Raw genomic sequence first — 19,246 nt, forward strand, 5'->3', positions numbered from 1 at the left:
ACCATACCATACAGCAATCCCAGTCCTGGGCATATATCTGGAAAAAAACATAATTCAAGAAGATACATTCACCCCAATGTTCACTGCAGCACTATTCACCATGGCCAAGACATGGAAGCAACCTCAATCAATGTCCATCAACAGAGGAGTGGGCAAAGAAGATGTGGTAGATATATACAATGGAATGTTAGTCAGCCATAAAAAAAGAATGAAACAGTGCCATTTGCAGCAACATGGAGGGATCTAGAGATTGTCATACTGGGTGAAGTCAGACAAAGACAGATATCATATGATATCGCTTATATGTGGAATCTAAAAAGAAAATGGTACAAATGAACTTATTTACAAAACAGAAATGGAGTCACAGATGTAGAAAACAAACTTATTGTTACCAGGGGGGAAAGGGGGAGGAGGGATAAAGGGAGATTGGGATTGACGTATACACACTACTATATATAAAATAGATAACTAGTAAGGACCTACTATACAGCACAAAGAACTCTACTCAATATTCTATAATGACCTATATGGGAAAAGAATCTTAAAAACAGTAAGTATATGTCTATGTATAACTGATTCACTTTGCTGTACACCTGAAACTAACACAACATTGTAAATCAACTACACTCCAATAAAAATTTTAAAAAAAAGACTACATACTTTAGGTAAATCTGATAAACTTGTTAATATTTGCCCTTGTGGAATCTCATTTTTATTTTTTATTTTTAAAATTTATTTATTTTGGGCTACGTTAGGTCTTCGTAGCTGAGCGTGGGCTTTCTTTAGTTGCGGCGAGCGGGGGCTACTCTTCGTTGCGGTGCGTCGGCTTCTCACTGCGGTGGCTTCTTTTGTTGCAGAGCACGGGCTCTAGGCGCGCAGGCGTCAGCAGTTGTGGTGCACAGGCTTAGCTGCTCCGTGGCATGTGGGATCTTCCCAGACCAGGGCTCGAACCCATGTCCCCTGCATTGGCAGGCGGATTCTTAACCACTGCACTACCAGGGAAGCCCGAATCTCATTTTTAAAATGCAAAGTTAAAAACAAGAATAACGGATAAGATCATACACATCAGCTGACTTGGGCTCCAGTTCTATCAAAAACACATGTCTAAACTTACTGGAACCAAAATTTGTTCATCTGTGAAATATAATCTTACTGATTCTAAGTAACAAGGAAAACATCAATGGCTTTTTAATGTATCATGCTGTATTATGATCCCTACCCTATGTGACTACAGAGTAATGAAACTGACTTAAATCAGTAAGATTTATCGGGATTTTTTTAATTATAAAAGCAATTTGTGTTCATAACAGAAAATTGAGAAATTACAAAGAGTACAAAGAAGTATAAAACAAGGTGTAACAGTTATCCTATAAAAGAGAGAATTTTAAAACTGATTTTAAACATCAGATACTGTATCTGGACAGAATTTTCTTTAATTCATTCATGGGAGAGTACAGTTTAAATACTGCCATTATGCAGAGTATGTATGAAATTCCTCATTTGTAACTGGCATGGGGTCATGCAAGTCATGCAAGAAATTTGGTCTCATTATTTTACCTCATTCACCTCGTTTCAACTTAACATCATTGACAATCAGATTGATTCAATTTAATATAACTGAACTCTTACTACACACAAGATTCTGAGAGCCTGTTCCGACACACAAAGATGAATACGATACTGCTCCCTCTGCTTAAAATGCTCACCACCTAGACAAGACAAAGTACGAGGTTGTGGTGTTACATATACTCTAAAAAGATATATAAACAGTGATAGGCAACACTGAAGAGGAAGTAAACCAAGTGGGAAATTTAGAACTTCAGAAAGGAAAGAAAAAAGGTACTCTATATAGAACGAAAATTAAAAGGTAACAGGCATGAATATTTATGAAGTTTTCTGACAGCAGCAAGAAAATCCAGGAAAAAGGTGAATTGGAGTTGGACTGCTGAGGACTTCAAATATCTTGCTAACCCATTTCTATTCACGAGGCATAATAATGACTTTAACAGTTTTCAAAATTCAAACCTACCTTCAAGAGGAAAAGAATCTGCTATTACTATGGATATTCGGAGAAATGTGCCATAGATTTAGGAAAAGAAAAATCCATGATGCTTACATTGCTAAAGATATCTCCCACATTGAAGCTTAGCAATTTGTCTTGAGGGTATCTTATGTTCCAAAATAGATGACAATATTGACAATATTTTAATCACAGAAACACAGATTAAAAGAACACTTAGAAATAACCACATTTAACTTTTACCTCTTTGAAACATCCCTTGTCACAGGACCATTAAGCAGTCTTCGCTGCTAAAGGTTACTCACGCTTTTTTTTTTTTTTTTTTTTTTTTGTGGTACGCGGGCCCCTCACTGCTGTGGCCTCTCCCGTTGCGGAGCACAGGCCCCGGACGCGCACGCTCAGCGGCCATGGCTCACAGGCCCAGCCACTCTGCTGCACGTGCGATCTTCCCGGACTGGGGCACGAACCCGTGTCCCCTGCATCGGCAGGCGGACTCTCAACCACTGCGCCACCAGGGAAGCCCTACTCACGCTTTTTAAAGGCAGTCTATACTATCTAGGAACAGCTCTACTAGAAAATTCTTCCTTATGTTAAATATTTGCTTACCTCTCATGTATACCTATTGTTCTAGTAATGATCTCCAGAGTTATACAGAATAAGTCTAAAAAATCTATCTACAGGTTAAATAAATCAAGATCAAATGTTTTATCAGGCACGGTTTTCAGGATTGGTATGAATCTCAACGCACTATATTAGCTATGTGACTTCGAGTTTAGTTTCCTTACCTGTAAGATATGGATAACATGACACCTGCTACAACACAGATGAATTTTGAAGAGACAATGATAAATGAAATAAGCCAGACACTAAAAGGTAAATACTATATGATTCCACTTATATGAGGTACCTAGAATAGTCAAATTCATAGACACAGAAAGTAGGATGGTGGTTGCCAGGGGCTGGGGGTAGGGAGAATAGGGGAATGGGGAATTACTATTTATACAGTTTCAGTTTGTAAAGTTCTAGAGATGGACGGTGGTGATGACTGCACAACAATGTAAATGTATTTATATGCCACTTAACTGTACACTTAAAAGTGATTAAAATGGTAATTTTTGTCTTGTATATTTTACCCCAATTGAAAAAAATGGGGATAACAATAACTACAACTCAAAATTGTACAGATTAAATTATTTAACATGCATAAAATGCCTTATACAATACCTGGTATATAGAACATGCTTAAACAATAATGATTGTAATACATTTTACCAATCATGTGGCCCTTCTTGGCCAAATTCAATTTTTTAAGAAAGCAAGAAAATGCATTATCATGTCTCTAAGTGTTCCCAGCATTGCAATGCTCACACATAGGGGGTCTAAGTATTTTTTCCATTAAAGAAAAAAAAAAGTAAACCCATGTTAGAATCACTAGAAAACCACTGCTAAGAAGGGAATAAAATGATCATCTAGATGTATAACTTCTGATTCATTTAAAACACACACACACACACACACACGAACCACGTTACTTTAAAGTAACATCTCCCTGGTACAGAAGAGTCTAGAAAACAAAACTTCAAGATGTTAATCAGTGAATGACTGCCAAATTATAAGTGGTGGCAATTATACAAATTAAATTGCTTTATAAACCTAGGCTTATCATATTAAATCACAGGCAAATTCTATCAATGGTCCCCTACAAAAAGCATACATAAAACAAAAAGGTCAAGTAATAAAAGTCCATTATCAGAAGTGAAGGGCTATAAGAGAAAAAAATACAGTAAGAAAAAACCACAGACATATCTACCTCTGAGTTAGGGAAGTTTATCCATAAAATTTATTGATGAGAAGTCAGCATGAGTTCAAAGTATCTTCATAAACTTAAAAGAAAACTGATTTAAAGTAAAATGGATTTAACGGGATACGAGGAACTTATTAGATTTCCAATCTCAAAAACCTTTAAGAAAAGAAGAAATAATCATCTGTCCTGACCAGCATGAATATTAAATCAGCTTAAAAACAAGAGGCATGACCGCCTGGTCTCAAAGTCCATTTCTAATTTTATTTTCTATGATTTTATGTTCTGCAGAAGTTCCTAAGCGCCCCACAAAGAGTCAGACAGCTCATGTCTATTTTCCCTAAAATCATTATTCTCAATCTGTAGTCTTCTCTACAGATATAGAGAGTGTATGTCAGCAATAATGAATCTCTCAAAGAAAAAGTAAAAAAAAAAAAATAAAGCAACAAACTTCTAGATACTGACAAATAATTTTAATTAACAAATACTGATTAGATAATACAGTCTGTATGCATATATACGCAATACTAAACTCTCATCTACAAAAATGCAGCAGAGTGGATGAATAAACAATCTAAAACTCATTTAGAAAGTATTTCACACATACATTCCCCTTTTGCCCACATGTAAATTCCTTTTCAATTAGCACAATTCACATTAGGAATGGAGAAAATAATCTGGAGACTTGGAGAGATGGAGAGGTCAGTTCCTAATCCTCCCCCTCAACAATGAATATTTTAAATAGTAACATAAAGATGTTTTATGTATTATATGCATTTGTTTATTCTTTTATATGAGGCTCTTGAGAAATTCTAATAAAAACCATTTATAAAGGGTCCTTTCTTTGAGACCCACTACTGTTTCTTTCCTCAGTAAAAGTATACCTGTTTTAGGTAACTTTAACGAAGAACATGAGGATTTATGGAAAATTAGACTAAAATTATTTTGTTTTACAAAAACCTGGGAGCCTAAAAGTACAAGTACATGGATGAAAGCACAGAGACACTAAAACTAAATTTAACTAAAAATGTTATATAACTGTAAAAATAAGGATGATATTACAGGAGCTGATTACAGGCCAAGAGGCCAAAGGAAGATATGAATGATGTTACTCACCTAATTCAAATTTCAGTTCTAGTACAAAGAAAGTATGTAATAATGACACGGGATCACTTCAAGTTTTTAGACATCTGCCGAAAACCTCACCCTGCACAGAGAACACCTAAGAAATTCTTGATTTACCCAACAATTAACTTCTCAAAAGGCTTAGGAAGAAATGAGAACTGGACCTGTTCTGACCATCACCAACAACAAATTAACTGGGGATAACAAAATGATCAAAATACTGGAAGAAAGAGGCCATTTCATTTTGGAGTTTATAGCAAAATAGAAAAAAAATTCTAAACAAAGAAGTGCAAACCATTTTTTAGAAAATTTGATGTAAAAATATTCAGAGCACATTTGATGATATTAAAGAATTATTTTTAATGGGGAGGGTAAACTGGTAGTGTAGTTATGTTTAAAAAGAGTCCTTATCTTCTACTACAATATTTAGTAATTAAATGGTATGATGTTTGGGATGAAATTTGCTTTGAAATAGTCCAGAGGGTTGAGGTTTGAATGGTATAGATGAAACAAGAATGGCATGAGTTGGTAAGTGTTAAAGATGGGTTATAAGTTAAGTGGAGGTTAATTTTACTGTTCACTCTATTTTTGTATATGTTTGAAATTTTTCAAAACGTTTTTTTTTTTTAAGTTCACTGCAAAGACAGACCAGTCTAGAACTAAGATAAAATGGTGATGATAAAGACAAAGCTAACACTTATATATTTAATTTGTGTCAACAACTGTTCTAAACCTTTTACCTATATTACATTTAATTCTATATGGTTGATACAATAATTAACTCTACTTTACAGACAATGAAAACTCTCAAGCACAGAGAGTAAGTGGTTAACAAGGTCATGCAGTTGACAAAGGTGGGAGCAGGGATTTCAACTCAGGCGACCTAGTTCCAGAGTCATGGCTCTTAACTACAATCTGACTCCCAGGGGCTCCAAAGGCCAATTCAGCACAAGAACGGTGAGTACAAAAAGAGGTCATCAGATAAAGAAATTAATAAAAATGTACACAGGGCTCTGGTCGTTAAAGACAAATGATCAAAAAACAGAATTAGGGAATATAAAATAGCCAAAGGTGAATAACAGTACAAATGTATGAAGAATAACATGAAAAATACAGATAATTAAAATTAGGTAAGGGTTGAAAATGTTTAAACATAGTCAGACTGTGTTCCAATCCTAGCGCATCCATATACTTGAGAGACTACAAGCAACTTATTTAACCTAAGCTTTAATTTCATCATCTTTAAAATGGGGATTAATAATAGACTGACCATACTGGGTTATTAAGAAGATGAAATACTGTATATAAAGTGCTTAGCATGTATCTGTCATGTGTTAATGCAACAAATAATTGTTAGCAGGGCTTCCCTGGTGGCGCAGTGGTTGAGAGTCCGCCTGCCAATGCAGGAGACACGGGTTCGTGCCCCGGTCTCAGAAGATCCCACATGCCGCAGAGCGGCTAGGCCCATGAGCCATGGCCGCTGAGCCTGCGCGTCTGGAGGCTGTGTTCCACAACGGGAGAGGCCCCAACTGTGAGAGGCCCGCGTACCACACAAAAATAACAATAATAATAATTGTTAGCAATTATTTAAAATAAAAGAGCAATAAAAATCACACTGAAGGATGTCCACTTTCAACACTTGGACCTAACATGATACTGGATGTTCTACTCAGGGCAATTAGACAGGAAGATGAAATAAAAGGCATCCAGATTGGAAAAAAGAAGTAAAATTATCTCTATTAGCAGATGACATGATCTTTTATATAAAAACCCCAAAGGGGGCTTCCCTGGTGGCGCAGTGGTTGGGAGTCCACCTGCCGATGCAGGGGACATGGATTCGTGCCCCAGTCCGGAGGATCCCACGTGCCAAGGAGCGGCTGGGCCCGTGAGTCATGGCCGCTGGGCCTGCACGTCCGGAGCCTGTGCACCGCAGCGGGAGAGGCCACGGCAGTGAGAGGCCCGCATACCGCAAAGAAAAAAAAAAAATCCAAAGGAATCCACACCAAAAAAAAAAAAAAAACTATTATAGCTGATAAATGACTTGGGGAAGGCTGCAGGAGACAATGACATCAATATACAAAAATCAACCGTATTTCTATACAGTAGCAATGAAAAATCCAAAAATGAAATTGAGAAAAACAATTCCATTTACAGTGGCATCAAAAAAATAATAAAATGACTGAAAATAAAATTAAAAAAAGAAATGTAACACTTATACACTGAAAATTACAAAACACAGTTGAAAGAAATTAAAGACCTAAATGAATGGAAAGACATCCAATGCTCACGGACTGAAAAAAATCAATACTGTTAAAATCTCAAAAGTTAAGATCCCCAATTGATCTACAATTCAATACAATCCCTATCAAAATTCCAGTTGCCTTTCATTTTTTGCTGAAATTTACAAGCTGATCCTAAAATTCACATGGAAATACAAGGGTCACTGAATAGCCAAAACAATCTTGAAAAAAACAAAACTGGAGGACTCACTCATTCCAATTTCAAAACTACAGTAATCACGCTGGGCAGTACTGGCATAAAAGATAGTCATAGATCAACGGAACAGAATTGTGAGTCCATAAATAAACCCATACATTTTAAGAGGAACTGATTTTTTTTTTGAATTTTATTTTATTTTTTATACAGCAGGTTCTTATTACTCATCCATTTTATACACATCAGTGTATACAAGTCAATCCCAATCTCCCAATTCATCACACCACCATCCCCACCTGCTGCTGCTTTCCCTGCTCGCTGTCCATACACTTGTTCTCTACATCTGTGTTTCAATTTCTGCCCTGCAAATTGTACCCTGTACCATTTTTCTAGGTTCCATATATATGCGTTAATATATGACATTTGTTTTTCTCTTTCTGACTTACTTCACTCTGTATGACAGTCTCTAGATTCATCCACGTCTCTACAAATGACCCAATTTCGTTCCTTTTTATGGCTGAGTAATATTCCATTGTATATATGTACCACATCTTCTTTATCCATTTGTCAGTCAATGGGCATTTAGGTTCCTTCCACAACCTGGCTATTGTAAATAGTGCTGCAATGAACATTGGGGTGCATGTGTCTTTTTGAATTATGGTTTTCTCTGGGTATATGCCCAGTAGTGGGATGGCTGGGTCATATGGTAATTCTATTTTTAGTTATTAAGGAACCTCCATACTGTTCTCCATAGTGGCTGTATCAATTTACATTCCCACCAACAGTACAAAAAGGGTCCCTTTTTCTCCACACCCTCTCCAGCATTTGTTGTTTGTAGATTTTCTGATGATGCCCATTCTAACGGGTGTGAGGTGATACCTCACTGTAGCTTTGATTTGCATTTCTCTAATAATTAGTGAGGCTGAGCAGCTTTTCATGCGCTTCTTGGCCATGCGTATGTCTTCTTTGGAGAAATATCTATTTAGGTCTTCTGCCCGTTTTTGGATTGGGTTGTTTGCTTTTTTTAATATTGAGCTGCATGAGCTGTTTATATATTTTGGAGATTAATCCTTTGTCTGTTGATTCATTTGCAAATATTTTCTCCCATTCTGAGGGCTCTCTTTTCGTCTTGTTTGTAGTTTCCTTTGCTTTGCAAAAGCTTTTAAGTTTCATTAGGTCCCGTTTGTTTACTTTTGTTTTTATTTCCATTACTCTAGGAGGTGGATCAAAAAAGATCTTGCTGTGATTTATGTCAAAGAGTATTCTTCCTATGTTTTCCTCTAAGAGTTTTATAGTATCAGGTCTTACATTTAGGTCTCTAATCTGTTTTGAGTTTATTTTTGTGTATGGTGTTAGGGAGTGTTCTAATTTCATTCTTTTACACATAGCTGTCCAGTTTTCCCAGCACCACTTATTGAATAGATTGTCTTTTCTCCACTGTATATCCTTGCCTCCTTTGTCATAGATTAGTTGACCATAGGTGTGTGGGTTTATCTCTGGGCTTTCTATCCTGTTCCATTGATCTATACTTCTGTTTTTGTGCCAGTACCATATTGTCTTGATTACTGTAACTTTGTAATACAGTCTGAAGTCAGGGAGTCTGATTCCTCCAGCTCCGTTTTTTTCCCTCAAGACTGCTTTGGCTATTCGGGGTCTTTTGTGTCTCCATACAAATCTTAAGATTTTTTTGTTCTAGTTCTGTAAAAAGTGCCATTAGTAATTTGATAGGGATTGCATTGAATCTGTGGATTGCTTTGGGTAGTATAGTCATTTTCACAATATTGATTCTTCCAATCCAAGAACATGGTATGTCTCTCCATCTGTTGCTATCATCTTTAATTTCTTTCAACAGTGTCTTATAGTTTTCTGCATACAGGTCTTTTGTCTCCCTAGGTAGGTTTATTCCTAGGCATTTTACTCTTTTTGTTGCAATGGTAAATGGGAGTGTTTCCTTAATTTCTCTTTCAGATTATTCACCATTAGTGTATAGGAATGCAAGAGATTTCTGTGCATTAATTTTGTATCCTGCAACTTTACCAAATTCATTGATTAGCTCTAGTAGTTTTCTGGTGGCATCTTTAGGATTCTCTATGTATAGTATCATGTCATCTGCAAACAGTGACAGTTTCAGTTCTTCTTTTCCAATTTGTATTCCCTTTATTTTTTTTTCTTCTCTGATTGCTGTGGCTAGGACTTCCAAAACAATGTTGAATAACAGTGGTGAGCGTGGACATCCTTGTCTTGTTCCTGATCTTAGAGGAAATGCTTTCAGTTTTTCACCATTGAGAATGATGCTTGCTGTGGGTTTGTCGTATATGGCCTTTATTACGTTGAGGTAGGTTCCCTCTATGCCCACTTTCTGGAGAGTTTTTATCATAAATCGGTGTTGAATTTTGTCAAAAGCTTTTTCTGCATCTATTGAGATGATCATATGGTTTTTCTTCTTCAATTTGTTATATGGTGTATCACATGGATTGATTTGCGTATATTGAAGAATCCTTGCATCCCTGGGATATATCCCACTTGATCATGGTGTATGATCCTTTTAATGTGTTGTTGGTTTCTGTTTGCTAGTATTTTGTTGAGGATTTTTGCATCTATATTCATCAGTGATACTGATCTGTAATTTTCTCTTTTTTTGTAGTATCTTTGGTTTTGTTATCAGGGTGATGGTGGCCTCATACAATGAGTTTGGGAGTATTCCTTCCTGTGCCATTTTTTGGAAGAGTTTAGAAGGATGGGTGTTAGCTCTTCTGTAAATGTTTGATAGAATTCACCTGTGAAGCCATCTGGTCCTGGACTTTTGTTTGCTGGAAGATTTTCAATCACAGTTTCAATTTCATTACTTGTGATTGGTCTGCTCATATTTTCTATTTCATCCTGGTTCAGTCTTAGAAAGTTATACCTTTCTAAGAATTTGTCCATTTCTTCCAGTTTGTCCATTTTATTGGCATAGAGTTGCTTGTAGTAGTCTCTTGGATGCTTTATATTTCTGCAGTGTCTGTTGTACCTTCTCCTTTTTCATTTCTAATTTTATTGATTTGAGTCCTCTCCCTCTTTTTTTGATGAGTCTGGCTAACAGTTTATCAATTTTGTTTACCTTCTCAAAGAACCAGCTTTTAGTTTTATTATCTTTGCTATTGTTTTCTTTGTTTCTATTTCATTTATTTCTGCTGTGATCTTTATGATTTCTTTCCTTCTGCTAACTCTTGGTGCTGTTTGTTCTCCTTTCTCTAGTTCCTTTACGTGTAAGGTTAGATCGTTTGAGATTTTTCTTGTTTCTTGAGGTAGGCTTGTATTGCTATAAACTTCCCTCTTAGAACTGCTTTTGCTGCATCTCATACGTTTTGGATCGTTGTATTTTCGTTGTCATTTGTCTCTAGGTATTTTTTAATTTCCTCTTTGATTTCTTCAGTGATCTCTTGGTTATTCAGGAAAGAACTGTTTAGCCTCCATGTGTTTATGTTTTTTACATTTTTTCCCTGTAACTGATTTCTAATCTCATAGCATTGTGGTCAGAAGAGATGCTTGATATGATTTCAATTTTCTTAAATTTACTGAGGCTTGATTTGTGATCCAAGATGTGATCTATCCTGGAGAATGTTCCATGTGAACTTGAGAAGAAAGTGTAATCTGCTGGTTTTGGATGGGATGTCTTATAAATATCAATTAAATCTATTTATTCTACTGTGTCATTTAAAGCTTGTTTCCTTATTAATTTTCTGTTTGGATGATATGTCCATTTGTATGAGGTGTTAAAGCCCCTCCCCCCCCCGTATTATTGTGTTACTGTTGATTTCCTCTTTTATAGCTGTTAGCAGTTGCCTTACGTATTGAGGTTCTCCTATTTTGGGTGCATATATATTTATAATTGTTATATCTTCTTCTTGGATTGATCCCTTGATCATTATGTAGTGTCCTTCCCTGTCTCTTGTAACATTCTTTATTTCAAAGTCTTTTGTCTGATATGAGGATTGCTACTCCAGCTTTCTTTTCATTTCCATTTGCATGGAATATCTTTTTCCATCCCTCACTTTCAGTCTGAATGTGTCTCTAGGTCTGAAGTGGATGTCTTGTAGACAGCATATATATGGATCTTGTGTTTGTATCCATTCAGCAATCCTGTGTCTTTTGCTTGGAGCTTTTAATCCATTCACATTTAAGGTAATTAATGATATGTATGTTCCTATTACCATTTTCTCAATTTTGGGGGTTTGTTTTTGTAGGCCCTTTTCTTCTCTTGTGTTTCCCACTTAGAGAAGTTCCTTAAGCATTTGTTGTAGAGCTGGTTTGGTGGTGCTGATTTCTCTTAGCTTTTGCTTGTCTGTAAAGCTTTTGAGTTCTCCATCGAATCAGAATGAGATCCTTGCCGGGTAGACTAATCTTGGTTGTAGGTTCTTCCCTTTCATCACTTTATCATGCCACTCCCTTCTGGCTTGTAGAGTTTCTGCTGAGATCAGCTGTTAACCTTATGGGAGTTCCCTTGTATGTTACCTGTCATTTTTCCCTTGCTGCTTTCAAAATTTTTTCTTTTTTTTTTTCTTTTTACCAATTTGATTACTGTGTGTCTCGGTGTGTTTCTCCTTGTGTTTATCCTGTATGGGACTCTCTGTGCTTCCTGGACTTGGGTGGCTATTTCTTTTCCCTTTTTAGGGAAGTTTGTGACTATAATCTCTTCAAATATTTTCTCGGGTCCTTTCTCTCTTCTCCTTCTGGGACCCCTATAATGCGAATGTTGTTGCGTTTAATATTATCCCAGAGGTCTCTTAGGCTGTCTTCATTTCTTATCATTCTTTTTTCTGTATTCTGTTCTGCAGCAGTGAATTCCACCATTCTGTCTTCCAGGTCACTTATCTGTTCTTCTGCCTCAGATATCCTGCTATTGATTCCTTCTAGTACATATTTCATTTCAGTTATTGTATTGTTCATCTGTTTGTTTGCTCTTTAATTCTTCTAGGTCTTTGTTAAACATTTCTTGCATCTTCTTAATCTTTGCCTCCATTCTTTTTCCGAGGTCTTGGATCATCTTCACTACCATTATTCTGAATTCTTTTTCTGGAAGGTTGCCTATCTCCACTTCATTTTGCTATTTTTCTGGGGTTTTATCTTGTTCCTTCATCTGGTACAAAGTCCTCTGCCTTTTCATTTTGTCACTCTTTCTGTGAATGTGGTTTTTGTTCCACAGGCTGCAGGACTGTAGCTCTTCTTGCTTCTGCTGTCTGCTCTCTGGTGGATGAGGCTATCTAAGAGGCTTGTCTCCTGATGGGAGGGACTGGTGGTGGGAAGAGCTGGGTGTTGCTCTGCTGGGCAGCGCTCATTAAAACTTTAATCCACTTGTCTGCTGATGGGTGGGGCTGGGTTCCCTCCCTGTTGGTTTTTTGGCCTGAGGTGACCCAACACTGGAGCGTACCTGGGCTCTTTGGAGGGGCAAATGGCGGACTCTGGGAGGGCTCACGCCAAGGAGTACTTCCCAGGACTTCTACTGCCAGTGTTCTTGTCCTCACGTTAAGACACAGCCACCCCCCGCCTCTGCAGAAGACCCTCCAACACTAGCAGGTAGGTCTGGTTCAGTGTCCTATGGGGTCACTGCTCCTTCCCCTGCGTCCCAATGTGCACACTACTTTGTGTATGCCCTCCAAGGATGGAGTCTCTGTTTCCCCCAGTCTTGTCAAAGTCCCGCAGTCAAATCCTGCTAGCCTTCAAAGTCTGATTCTCTAGGAATTCCTCCTCCTGTTGCTGGACCCCCAGGTTGGGAAGCCTGACATGGGGCTCAGAACCTTCACTCCAGTGGGTGGACTTCTGTGGTATAAGTGTTCTCCAGTTTGTGAATCACCGACCTAGCAGTTACGGGATTTGATTTTATTGTGATTGCGCCCCTCCTACCGTCTCATTGTGGCTTCTCCATTGTCACTGGATGTGGGGTACAGCAGGTAGTTGTGATTCAGTGTTCTAGCAAGAGGGAGTGGGAGCACGTCCTTCTACTCCACCATCTGAACCAATCTCTGAGCAACTGATTTTTGACAAGGGTACCGAGACAATTTAACGGAACAGAAAAGTCTTCTCAACAAATGGTACAGGGACAACTGGATATCCATATGCAAAACAAATTATGTTGGATTCCTACCTCACACCATATAAAAACTCAGAATGAATCAAAGCAAGTGTTGGCAAGGATATGGAAAAACTGGAACTCTTGTATAATGCTGGTTGGAATGTACAATGGTACAGCTGCTGTGGAAAACAGTATGGTGGCTCCTCAAAAAACTAAACATAGAATTACCATTTGATCCAAAAATTCCACTTTTGGGTATATACCCACAAGAAGTGAAAGCAAGGACTTGCACAGGTTATTTGTAGGTTCCCATTCACAGCAGCATTATTCACAACAGCCAAGAAATGGAGGCAATCCAAGTGTCCACCAACAGATGAAAGGATAAAGAAAATGTGTTATATACTATAACAGAATATTATTCAGCCTTCAAAAAGGGGGAAACCATGTCATATGCTACAACATGGATGAACCTTAAGACATTACACTAAATGAAATAAGCTAGTCACAAAAAGACAAATTCTACATGATCTACTTATAGGTATCTAAAGGGGTTAAACTCATAGAAACACAGTAGAACAGTGCTTTCCAGGAGCAGGGGGAAGGGGAGTTACTCTTCTGTGAGTGTAGAGTTTCAGTCATGCAGGATGGGAGGGTTCTGGGGATCTGTTGCACAACAATGTACATGTAGTTGACAGTACTGAACTATAAACTTGGAATTTGGGGGAGGCTAAATTGAGGGAAATTGTAGTTCAAATGAGGCAAGGTGATACACAGTAAGCCAAAAAGTAGCTTGAAACAGGTTTAAGTCTACTCTTCCAAATAATGGAAGATAATTGAAATTTTATCACCAAATTATTGTTGACCTGAAAATTGTTGTTCTGAAATATCAATATTATGGCAAGCTCAAAAGCCTGGATAAGACAAAATATGATAATTTCTAAAGAGAAAAACAAGCAATGTCTAGAAATTCCAGACCAGACTGATTCCTTGCAAAATTCAAAACTAGGTTAAACAAAATGTTTGTAAAGTTAGAATAGAAAAAACCCAGAAGATTCATCATGAACAACTGAAACCAAATTAACTGCAATGTCTATGCTGATAAGTTTACTTCATTGAAGGTAAGAACTCTGTAAGGCACCATATAGCTTAATTATAGCAAGCCACTTGGCAAAATCTTTCATAATATCCATACAGGCAAAATGGCATATGGGCTTGATAATAAGTAGTATTAACAGTTACTGAACAACCACTGTGTGAGTTGATTAATGATGTTCATTAATCTGGAGGGAGTCTAGTCAAGCTGCATACTTCAGAGCCCTTTATTCTGTCATTTTAATATTTTTATCAACAACTTAAATGAAGACCCAGTAGGTATGCTTATGAAATATGAAAATGACAAAAAAATTTGGAAAGAACAGATATTAAATGCCTAAATCAAGACTAACAAAATGAAATATAAAAGCCTAATATTCAAGCTAAAAGAATTCATTACAGAAAACCAGGGTTAGGAAGACTTAGTGTAACAGCCTATGTATAAAACATATGGAGTGTAATTGAAACTACTCACTCATTTTAAGCATAAATAACAGAAATTAAAACAGTTAATGAAATATTTGGTTTCAAAATAATAGCATTTAGCTCAAGCAAGACACATCCACCACACACTGTCTGGTCAAATACCATCTAAAATGCTGAGTACAGTTCTGGGTACCCCGTTTAATGACAAGGAGCAACCAGAATTCATTAAGAGAAAAATGACCACAGTTGAAAGATCAGAGAATTACATTATCTAATGAATGATTAAGTAAACTGGGATTGTATTACTCTGAAGAAGAGATGAGAATGCTCAGAGTGTGTGGTGGGGAGGAGTCAGCAGGGTCATGATGGTAGTATTCAAATATCATAAGGGGCCATTCAGGTGGAAAAGGAATCAGACTTGGAGAAAGCAAAATATAATGGAAACAGCATAAGCTATGATGTCATAAAGACCTAGATTCAAATCCTGACTCCATCATTTACCATCTGTTATTTGATGCTTAGAGAGAGAAGAAGTGTCGTTACCTAAAAAATGATACCTACCTCATAAATGGATAAAAATTAAATGCAATTAAGTGTAAAAATGTTTATAAGTTGCCTGGCATAGACTGACACACTGTGATACACAATAATGTTAGTTCCCTTCTCTAGACTTTTCTGAGTTGTTCTATAGGAGCATTTTTCAAACTGATAATTAGCCATTAATGGGTCACCACATCAGCTCAGTGGGCTGTAACCAGCATTTTTTTCTAAAGAAACAGAACAGAAAACATTACCGCTTTACCACATATACCAATTATAGTTTTGTGAAACTTTTGTTTCCATTATTCATAAACATGTGTGTACTAGGCTATGGTATGAAATGTATTTCTTATCATGAAGCTGGGATTGAGAAAAAAACAAAAGAAAACCATGAAAGCCACTGCTGTAAATACAATACTATTTTCTAAGTGTGTTCTAAAGATACTAGTTCCTTGGGAGAGCAAATAAGTTTAGGAAACAAACCATACCACTTAGAGACTTACTATATTCAATACACATTAGCATATTAAAAAAGCCCAGCATTAAAGAAATCTGGTGAGTTTTTTTGGTTGTTGTTGTTGAACCTCGTTTTTCCCAGATATATTTGATCTCAGACCCACAATTATTTTTTTCACACAATATCTACTAACACCTTCAGGACTGGCATTTTGTGGTATACGTTTGGGAAAAAACATTCCTCTAGATGAAAACGAAGGAAATGGGTATAAGTTATAGAAAGTAGACTTTCAGCTTGCTAAGAAAAACTCTTGACTCTTTAAATCTTTCCCTCACTGCTACTAACACCCACTATCCCTTATAACTTATACTCCATACACATACTCCAAAGCACTTTAAATATGATTTTCAAACTTTCAATTCACACAAATCTTTTCAGAAAAAGCACAGGACATCTATAACATCAAGATATGTAACCAGGATCAAAGTAGTAAGCAGGAACCAACTGGCCAAAAGAAACTTCTGGCATAGTATTTTAAAAGACTTGCTTTACCTGAACAAAAACACTGTGATCAGAAACCAAAGCAGCAAAAGACTTAATCAGCTTCTCCAAGGGGAGTCAATGTGTTCTAAGAATACATAGTCTAAAATGGGCTAATGAGTGCAGTTAATCTTCATTATTATTATGAGCATCATTATCATCATCACTTGGAAGACGCATGTGATTGATATTAGATGATTCTGACTTCTTTTAAAGTGTATACATACCTAGGATTCCTTTGTAAGGACGTGATTTCACATTACTATGAAAAATGTCACTACCACAGTCAGTTCTAATAATATTTGGTATCACTTGGCAATAAAATAAAGGCTTGACATCATATATTCAAGAGCATCTCTGTAACTCAAACCTTTCTAATTGAGAGTTACAAATATCTCTAACTCTGCTCTAGCAGTTGTCAGAGCATAAAATGCCCTTCCCACTCTTTCTCCACTCTCAGGCTCCAAAACCACCTCTCCTCAAAGTTTGCCCCAACTAGGCTATTATTTTCTTCTCAATTTCTGAGCACTCTCAGTACTTTTTGTCCCTATCACTCTTGCAAGCAATTAATTCACTGTGTATTTCCTAGCTTATTTCTTTATTCCTCCATAAAACTTGGCTCCCAACAAGACTATAACTTCCTTAATGAACAGGGATCAACATTTAAGAACCTCCCTCAAGATCCTGAAAGCACTCACTAAATATTTCTTGATTTAAACAACTAGGCTTAAGAGTAACAGTGGCTAGTCTCACAAAGCTTATATACCAGACCCATGCTAAAAGCAAACATGGATTAGCTCACATAATCTTCACAACTCTACAGAGGTAAGAACTATTATCTTCTCCATCAAACAGAGGAAGAAAATGAGGCTCTGATTAACTTGCCCAAAGCTGTACAGCTACTAAGTAGCACAGCCAGGACCTGAACCCAGGCAAAGCTCTTAACTACCTCAGTACACTCTGTAAGGGTTGCAGCCCTGCAAAACCGGAGTCTATGAAGGATTTCAACCTTACTAAGTTAGAAGTTTCAGTTTCAACAAAGAGCAGAGATACTTTAGCTAAAAATTAAAACTTTAAAAAAGGATAAATTAAGACAAATTAAGAATTTCCCGTTGACATCTTTATGCAATTACAATAAAACATGAGGGAAACTGCCTCTCATGTCCTTTCTATATATGGAAGTGATATTACGGTGTGGGTCACAATTTTATCAAGAAGTAGCTTATGACAATACAGTTCGGTTTAGATTTTTAAATACGGCTGTTTTTCTCTGCCCCTAGGATGACATGGAAATGAAAGATAGATAACTGTCACTTCACAGCTTCGAAAAATGCCAGACCCAATTCTTGTTTAAAAAATGAGAGCCAGGGCTCTTGTTCCACCCTTGACTCGTCACACAAAGCAGCACCATCCTCTGCCCTCTTCACACAAAGCAAGCGTCACCCTACTACCCAAGGGGGAGTGCTGCTGATCCACACGGTCTCCCCATCGCCGCCAGAAATGTACCCATCTCCCACGGGTCCAAAACACTGACCACTGCCCGGACTTAGATTACCCTGGTCTGCTCCGCGCACCGGGTGACACCTCATCACACCCAAAATACCCAGGCCGCCATCCGAAAGCCAGTATTTCACACAAAGCTGGATCCCTTCCTACAAAGCAGTTTCCCATCTCCAACTCCTCCCACGGCGAGCAGCCCTTCCTAGGCTGTGCCAGCCCCCAGACCCCAACGGGGTCCAAAGCTCAGAGGGTCCCCAACCCAGAGGAGAACTAGGTACAAAGCCTGTTCCTCTCCCAAGCCTCGAAACCCCAACTCTCGCTGACCGTTCCGCAGCCAAAGCAAGAAAACCATGAATCAGAGAGCGGACCCCGCTACACAAAGCGAGGTGTCTTACCAGGGGACCCTCGGAAGACGCTCTCCGCCCCCGGGCCCGTCCCCGCCCAGCTCCGGCCCGGAGCCCCACGCTCACCAGCTCTCCTCCTCCTCCTCCCAGCCTGACAGGCGCTCCAGCTCCTCGGGCCGCAGCGGCTCCACCTCGTCCAGCAAGCCGCCCTCGCCCGCTGCCAGCAAGGAGGTGGCGTCCCGCAGCTCCTCGCTACTCGTCCGCCTCGGGCCCGACCCGGCCCCGCAGCTCGACTTGGCGCTGAGGCCCAAGGGGAAGCCCCTAGGGGACGCGGCTCCGGAGGAGGGAGTGGACGCGCCGGCCCGAACCGGGCTGCCAGGCCCAAGGGAGCCGGCGCCCTGCACGGCCCCGGAGCGGCTCCTCAGCTGTTCGTTCTGCTTCTCCAGCTTCTTCACCAGCTCCTGCAGCTTCCGCACCTCCTGGTCCGCGTTCACATTGGAGTTAATGTCCTCCATCCCGGCCCCGCCGCCTCGGCCGCCCGCCACCCGCTCAGACTCACAGCGACAGCGCCGGCATATATCAGGGCCAGGCCCCACTGCCAGGGTCCCCCCCCTGCTCCGGTTCCGACGCGCCGCTGGCCCCAGCCGAGCCGCCTCATCTGCGCCGGCTCCAGGATTGGGGGAGGCGGCGCCAATATCCGGCCTGGGCCGCCATCTTCCCTCTGTCCCTCCGCCCCCCTCAGCCCGGCCCCGTCGGTGACCTCAGAGCGTCGGAGGGTGGACGGGACGGCGGCGGGCGCTGAGAGGACCCGGCGGCGATCTCGCAGAGGGGTGGGACCACGGGCGAGGCAGGTGGGGCGGGGCTTAAACCGGAAGGGGCGGCCCGGAGCGTCGGCGGAGGCGGGTCACTGCCC

The 19,246-nt window shown here is 39.1% G+C and overlaps 1 protein-coding gene across 1 annotated transcript in view; it reads right to left on the bottom strand.

Moving 5' to 3' along the window:
* The window catches only part of SLAIN2 (SLAIN motif family member 2), a 78,680-nt gene extending 59,814 nt beyond the window's left edge, over positions 1 to 18,866 (bottom strand). Inside the window, exon 1 of the mRNA XM_007456102.1 lies at positions 18,460 to 18,866. Within this exon, the coding sequence (XP_007456164.1) occupies positions 18,460 to 18,848 (389 nt within the window). The 5' untranslated portion in view covers positions 18,849 to 18,866. The remainder of the gene's footprint in view (positions 1 to 18,459) is intronic.
* Positions 18,867 to 19,246: the final 380 nt, after the last annotated feature.

This window comes from Lipotes vexillifer, unplaced genomic scaffold, assembly GCF_000442215.2.
Source record: "Lipotes vexillifer unplaced genomic scaffold, Lipotes_vexillifer_v1.1 scaffold42, whole genome shotgun sequence".
NCBI classification, from domain to species: Eukaryota; Metazoa; Chordata; class Mammalia; order Artiodactyla; family Lipotidae; genus Lipotes; species Lipotes vexillifer.